Below are 8,150 nucleotides of genomic sequence, written 5' to 3' on the forward strand. Positions count from 1 at the left end.
TCACATTTAGGTTGAAAAGGTCCTCACTAAGGTAACCCTTTCTTACATACACATCACTCTTAGTAAGTATAAACTTATCAAAAACAAATACAAGTTTAAAACCATTCTTGCTCAACAAAGATCCAGAGACTAAGTTCTCACGAATATCAGGCACATGAAGCACATCATTAAGTGTCATTATCTTGCCAGATGTCATATTCAAAGTCACTTTCCTCACACTTTCAACTTTTGAAGTAGATGAATTATCCATATAAAGTTTTCTCATCGTTATTTGTAGGAGAATAGGAGGAGAACATTCACTTGTTTGAACAGACATGTTTGGTGGCACCAGTGTCCACCCACTATTTCTTAGTATCTCCCACCAGATTGCACTTCATCACCGCCGTTGCCAGATTCAGATCTTCAACCTTATCAGCAATATCAGCCATGTTGGCTTGGGTGGTATTCTTCTTCTTGAATTTGTTTGGCTTCTTCTGATCTTTCTTTTGTTCCTTCTTACAGTCCCTTGCACGGTGGCCAAAATTCCCACAATTGTAACAATTGCCTTTGAACTTTTTTCCTTTTCCTTACTTAGAATTTCCTTCTTTAGAATATTTTTGCTTCTTTGACTTTGATCCCTCTTCAACAATATTGGCCTTAGAGATCATAAGGTTGTTGCCATTTTTCTTATCAGAAATCTTATTATCTTCCTCTATCCTCAATCTCATGATCAGATCATAATGGGGAGTGGAATTGGCAAAACTTTTGCAACATTTTATCCCCAGAAGTTGTGAGTCATATTGCAGGTATCAGTCCTCCCCACCCAGATAATGGAGAGGATAAAGTAATATGGGACTTCTCCAAGGATGGAAAGTTTTCTACTTCCTTAGCTTTTACTAATTAAAATCCTAAGGGTCCTTCTCAAACTCAACTCCACTAGAATGCTGTTTGGAGTTGGGATGACCCCCCAGAATTAAAATGTTTCTTTGGCTGCTACTTGTGAAAGCCTTTTAACAAATGTGAGAAGAAAACTTAGGCATACGTCAGAATTTGATCTGTGCCCTAGGTGTGGCTCCTATCCCAAGGATTGCCTTCATGCTTTGAGAGACTGGCTGGGATCGTGAAATTCGGAAAAAATTCATCAACCCAAGGACGTGGTATACTTTTATTAGTCTGCAGCTAGAGGATCATGTGGTTTTGAATCTGAGCAAAAAAATCACCTTCTTGGAAGGACAAACATGTATAACTTTGTTTTGAATTATATGCTGGTACATGTGGAAAGAGAGAAATATTTCGATTTTTGAAAACAAAAGCAGCAGGGAAGACGAAATAGTTAGAGTTGATGGTGCCTACTTTGCTAATTTCGTTCATGCTAAGACCTTATATAAGAAGGCTGATCTGGTGTGTGGCCACAAGTCTGAGGTTCTTATCTGTTGGTTCCCTCCCCCTTCTGGCTAGTTCAAAATGAATACATATGGATCTGCTTTGAGGCATAACAGGCAAAGTGGATATGGTGGAGTGTTGCGTGATTGATGTTGGTCGATGGATCTTGGGTTTTTCTAGAAATTTAGGGGCTGGTAGTTCTGTCAAAGCTGAACTTTGGGGTATTTTATTAGGATTGCGAATTTCTTGGGATCAAGACTTTAGGAAGGTAGTCCTGAAAAGTGACTCACAGGTTGCGATTAATCTGGTGAAAAAGAGCTGCTCCACCCAACACCCCGTTACTAACTTAATCAGCAAAATCAAAAACTTACTTATTCGAGGATGACAGGTGATTTTCTCCCATGTCTATAAGGAAAGAAATGATATAGATGACTGGTTTGCAGGTCTTGCTCAGGGATTCAGTTGGGAAACTCAAATTTTCTCCTCTCCACCTGAAGGATGTTTGGAGCTGTTAGGCAGAGATAATAGGGGTATTGCTTGGCCCGTATGATTACTCAGATGTAATTTTATTTGTTTTTATTTTCCTTGTCTTCCAAATAAAAAAATACAAATAACTATGTATTTTCAAGATTGAAGAGAAGGAGGTTAATGACTTTTTGATTGTAGAAGAAAAAACAAAATTGAGATTAAATTACATACCGCGAAAAGATAACAACACATATACATGCATGGATGGAGGCATGGAGCCACTCCGGGAATATACTAATTATTGACTAAGAGACGGAGAATAAAATAAACTATTGTTTAGAATCATTATGAAGTTCATAAAAAATGAGAATAAGAAAATAAGGAAAACTAAAATATTTTCATATTTTTCTGTTCCAAAATCAAAATAAGGAGAACAAATACGAAGAACAGCCTTCTAAAACAACAGGTTAAAAACAGACAGTCAAGTAAGTTTTGTTATTTCAGTGGGTGAAAACATAAAATTGCTTTTTTAAACAAAAGAAAACAAACAGCCCCCAAAATTTTACTCTTGGAAGTTTCTTTGTGGCCAATCCTTCATAAGATCTGGCTTTTACATTAGACAGATATTAATATTGGCTTTATTCACATATAAACCTAGCTACCAATAGGCTGTGATGCCAGTCTTACAATCTTACCTGTAATATTCCCTATGAAAAATTAACACCAGTGGTAGATTACTGGATAATTTTCGTATCAGAATCTATGTTTCCATTTTTCCCCCATTAACTTCTTTTATTTTTATTTTGTAAATTTTATGTATTAAAAATGGGTTTTACATTTGTTTTAGGGAAATGTATGTATCATGTAATTTAGAGTTGTTTTTCTACCCAAACAAAAACTTACGGGGCTCACAATTTTTTCTTTTCTCTTTCCTAAACTCACTTTCTCTTTTTTCTTTTATATTTGTGGTGGAACAAACATAATTTTTCATGTAACATTATACTAATATAACCCTTTGTTTTATCGAACTACTTTTTTTTTAAATAGCGGGTCCCACACTTTTAATGTAGCTGTAGTAGCATTACCTATCAAATTTCCTGCAATATTATAGTTGTATTTCCCATGTTTTGAAAATTGGATCAAACTGACCTGATGAAATGGTCAGAGTTTAAAACGGTAGAGTTTCTGAATAATTACTATATAATTTGATCCAATTACATTTTATAAAGCTAACTAGTTCTCGTTCGTTACTACAAAAATATTCGTTTTTTCTATGGTGAATACAATTAAATTGACTTTATTAAATTTAAAAGATATTATTTTGGAACGAAAATACAAATATTTTTATAATTTTAAGTTATTTTGGAATTATAACAATTTTTATTAATATAATTTTTTAAACTCAAAATAACATTATTTTGAAAGTAAATATAAATAATTTATTTGTATTAAAAACGTTAAACTCCAAAAAAAAAAACAAACAACAAACAAAACAGGTGAAATTATTAGAAAACGGCGAGTGAGGTGTGAGGAAAATGAATCACAAAAAATAATTAGAAGCTCCTTCCCATATAATTTTTCTAGGTCCCATTCACAATAAAAAAAATATTTTGACCATCTTATCATGTTTTTTCTTTCATTTTCACTCTTTACCCTCTTAAAAGAGATCAACTACAAATTCTACGCGCCTGCACCGTAGAAATACTTCTCGTGAATCAGAAATCTGAGCGTGGTTACGTGGCACGTAGCCCTAGTTCGCATTCGGCCTCCACACGCCCCAATTTATGGACCAGTCACTCTCTCATTTCCATTCTTGTTTACTAGGCACTAATTAGCGTCTCGATTCTTCTATTTCCCAATCTCACACACACACTCTCTCTCTATCGATCATAAACCATGTCTTGGCTCCTCAGATCTAGCAAGGCGAAGCTCTTGTCTTCCTCTGCTTCTCTCTCTAGAACCTTCTCTTCTCTCCCTCGTTCCAGCCATGGTCTTGATCGGAGCTCTCCACCTCAGATCGGAGCACTCTCTCCCGTCGTCGAACTCTTCCACCGCAAGACCGCTACTATGTCTATCGGTACTCCTCCGTTGACTCTCAACTATTCTCGAATTTTTTATTCGATTATGTAATTCATTGCTTCTTCTTCAATTGATCTATTTCCATCTCGATGCAGAAACAAGTTGAGGAAACGAAAATAATTAGGTTGTCAATAATAAGGCGCAGAGAATAAATATAATTTGAATTTTTCTCTTTTCTCATTCATTTCCTACATTTTCTTAGCTCTGGAGTATTGAGTGTTGGTGCTTCTGGATCTGTTTTTTAAATTGAGTATTTGTCTTGTTTTGTTGAAGGAATCGTGTGATTTGCTCTATTTGCGTAATTGCGTTCTTTATTATTATTATTATTATTTTTTCTATAACAGTTGGTGCTGAATTTTTTGTTTTGTTTTGATTGATATTTCTTTTTGTCGCCTATGCCATTTCAGCGAATGAAAATTCTTCCAGGGAAAATTTGACCGGTCTCCCCAAAGTTCCAGCGAATAAGCTTGGCAGTGATTCTAGTGAGATCAATTCTTTGGTATGCGCCTTTCTCATCACGTGCATGTGTTTTTTGTTCTTTGTGAATTCTCTGATGGTAGTCACCGATGATTTTTCTAATTTTTAACAATACTTCTTTGATTGAAATATTTTATATGTACCTTTGACTCATATTTGCTCCTCTAATGTTACATCTATTTTTTGCATCTCATATTTTCCTCTAAGAGTTGTCTTTATTTGCTACAGTAATTTTGTTATATTTAGACGAAAACTTTTCAAGTTAAAACTAGTTTCTTTAGTCTGCAAATTAGTATCAATTTAAACTTGTTTTGTCTAAAATTTGACTTGTTTAACGTCAAATATCAGTTTGAAATTTTAAATAGTATCACACACACACACACAGAGAGAGAGAGAGAGAGAGAGAAAGGGGGGGGGGGGGGTTACTAATAGTGGAACTTTGATTTAAATGGATGGTAGAAAATAAGTTTTGTGTTGTATTTATTTTGAACTAGTTTTTACTTAAAATTTAATAATATTATAACTTGTTCTTCGAAGTTTGTTTAATCATCAAACGGAAAACTTCGAAACTAATAATATTAGAACTCTGTGGTTCTGAACAATAATTGTTGGCAAGTTTTAACAAGGTTAGAATATAGTCACCTTATTAATGACCCAGTTTTTAGCTAAATACTTTCAACATTAAATGAATTCAGAGGAAAATTAAAAAAAATTAGACAGGACCAACTAGAATTTGAAAATGAAATTTTGAACCCATTATAAGCTACAAATTAACAAGCTTGAGCAATTTTTTTCATACCCATAATGGTTACTTGACTTACTCTAAGGCTCTAGCGGCACCAAGTGCTATCTGAATGCAAGTATTTCTGTTTTGAATTCATCATCTGAGTGCAGTGCATCATGCAGTAAACCGTTACTGCAGTACTGATAGATCAGAAGCCTTTGACCATGCTCTGAACAGTATCCAATTAGCTCAACAATATTTACATGTCTTATTCTGTCAATATCATTTACCAATTCAAGAAACTCATCATCCTTCTGGTGATCAGAAGTTTTATTGTCCAGTTTCTTGACAGCAAGCAGCTAACAATTCTTAAAGAAAGAACAAGTGTCAAAATATGATTGTATAAAATGTTGTGAACATAACAGTCTCAGTTAGAGGAAATTGAAAACTTACAGTAGTATAAAATGCACCTCCACGCTCCACCATAACTTGGTTGTCCTGATCCTTTCCCTTTAGATGCTCCATCCTAATATTGTTAATGAAAAAGCTTAATGTATCAGTTCTTAAAATAATTATAAAATAAGAAAGCAAGACAATGCTTAATGTTTTATTCTTATAGTAATAATAAAATAAGAAAGCAAGACTAAAAGAACTCAGCATATTTGAGGTGGCATATCTGCAATTTCAAATCATCAAAGGCAATTTTCATCGCTTAATACATTATCAATTGTCATATAATAATCCTCAAAACAAAGTGAAAGAATATAAAGATTAATTAGAAACAAAAGAACTCTCTGTGAGATGTCAATCTCTATTAAAGTATATTAATCAAACGGAAAATTTTGAACTAGGTTTTACTTAAAATATAATAATATTAGAACTTGTTCTTCGAAGTTTGAGAAATCATCAAATGTAAAATTTCGAAACTAATAATATTAGAACCCTCTGTGATTCTGAACAATAATTGTTGGCAAGTACCTGTTGTTGTCATTGACAAATTATCTTTTGCTAAACCTTCTACATGATGCTTAGTAGGTTGTGATTTCTTTTTCTTCTAACTGGCGACTTCTTATTTGCAAGTATTGCAAAGCTTGATATTTTGACGTGGATAGGTGAAGCCGTGAACTGTTATCTTTAGGTTTAGTGGTATCTTCTCCTCTCATGACATGATGGATGGTATGATGGCGGCTGTAAATCCACTGTTGTACCATCTTGCACCAAATTCAATTTCTTTTTTTTTTTTTGCTCTGAAAAAAAAAGGGAACCAGTACATAACATTGTGCCACAGAATGTGACAGAATCATTTACTTAGCTCTGTTAAGTTTCTGATACCTATGGAATTGTGTTCTTATGTCAGAGATACAAGGCTTCTGTACAGGACATCAATGTGCTGGCTGGAGCTAGATATGGTGCTGGAGTTTGGGCTGCCAAGGGTCCAATGCTATTGGTGAGTTCCTTAGCTAGAAGTTTATCTGTGATTGAGTTGCGTTTTCTATATGGCTTTCCAGACGTGGCTGATTATATTTACATTTTCAATAGGGAGTCAATGCTGTGATGGCTAAAAGTTTTTTGAGAAGTGCGGATACTGACACATTGGGATTGACTGATCATAAGCGTTTTATGAGTGACAGCCCAAGTAGAATGAGTGAGACAACACCATCTGCTCTTCGCCCGTTATCTCCTCATCTTCCTGTTTATCAGCCCCAGCTCTCTTCGACGCTTTCAATTTTCAATAGAATGGCTGGAGCTTACCTATCTGTTATCGTTGTGCTTTTTTATATGATCTATATGAAAATGGGTTTGATTAGCCTCACCTTTGATTCTTTCTACCAGTTTCTATTTTATTCATCAAAACTCAACCTACTCGCCATTGAGATTTCTGCCTTAGCCATGTCCTATCACCTGTATAGTGCAATTCGTCATTTATTCATATGATGTCAGTCACAACTGATAACTGAACAGTACGTTTGACCCTGAGGTAATTTAAGCTTTTCCTTAATTCATGCTTGGTTTTTTATTGTCTCAATTACTAGAGCCAAGCGGGATATGTTATAAGGGTTTGCTTTGGGTTGAACCATTTATTCAGCTTTTGTAGAAAAGGCTTAATGTTTTTATTTTTGCTTTTGCTGTAGAAAAAATTTCTGTCACAGTTACATTAAAGTGAGTGGGTCTCATTGTAAAGAGAAGAGAGAAAAAGATCTCATGGATTCATTCATTTTTATTTGAGTGTGGCAGAGAAATTTTTTCTATAACAAAAGTAGAAATATTTTTCCCTAAATTTGCTTCCGAACTTTTTTTCATACCTTAGGTTAGTGTATAACATGTCTTATTTTCAGGTGGAACTTGCTTCGACTATGGAGGCGTACTTCCGTATGTCATAAGGAACTTCATAAAACAGTGTTCCCATTTAGATAATGTGAATTTGCTTTTCTGTAGATGTTGTTACAAGCTTAATAATTAATTACAGTTGGAGCACAACTTCATGTTTAGTGCTGAGTATGACTACATCTATCTTGAATCTGACGTTTTGTTTTGTTTTTTTTACTCCCTCAAATTGCATGTACGTAACTGTTGCATTTAATAAATGCATTTGAGTTTTGGTGATACTTAAAACACATTATCACGACTGATGTAGGTGAGCATTTATTTTATTCGAGGCATAGTTATATAGTTGGGACGGGAGAATATTTTTTAAGGCGTGAATAACCTGGAAAAATGGATAACAATATAAAGACAAACACGCTTAGAGAGATAGCAAACGATGATTTAGCTTGCATAACGTTGGAAAGCTTTGCCGAAAACTCCCACGACAAGCCAACATGAGGTGGCATAGATGGCTAAGGAGTCTGCTCATACCCCAAAAGGGCGTGGGTTCGATTTTCTTTAGCTGCTTTGAGACTCATGTTGGTGGATAAACTGTTAAGCGGGCTTTCTTTCCGTTGTCCTTGGCGTAAATTTTTATTGAGGTTGAATATGTCTGTCTCGATCTTGGTGGGTTACATGCCGGTGTCTCCTCTGTCACAACTTTTGTCGTACTCAA

General features: G+C 34.7%; 1 protein-coding gene across 1 annotated transcript; it reads left to right on the forward strand.

Moving 5' to 3' along the window:
* Positions 1-3,597: 3,597 nt before the first annotated feature.
* On the forward strand, positions 3,598-7,711 carry LOC133294128 (aconitate hydratase-like). Its single transcript, XM_061492782.1, has 5 exons — positions 3,598-3,907; positions 4,317-4,408; positions 6,468-6,557; positions 6,650-7,088; positions 7,447-7,711. The coding sequence occupies exons 1-4, from the start codon at positions 3,727-3,729 to the stop codon at positions 7,043-7,045; spliced, it is 759 nt and encodes a 252-aa protein (XP_061348766.1). The 5' UTR covers positions 3,598-3,726; the 3' UTR covers positions 7,046-7,088; positions 7,447-7,711.
* Positions 7,712-8,150: the final 439 nt, after the last annotated feature.

The sequence above is a fragment of the Gastrolobium bilobum genome, unplaced genomic scaffold, assembly GCF_033153095.1.
Source record: "Gastrolobium bilobum isolate Gb01-03AN ecotype WA unplaced genomic scaffold, APGP_CSIRO_Gbil_v1 utg20853, whole genome shotgun sequence".
In the NCBI taxonomy this organism is placed as follows: Eukaryota; Viridiplantae; Streptophyta; class Magnoliopsida; order Fabales; family Fabaceae; genus Gastrolobium; species Gastrolobium bilobum.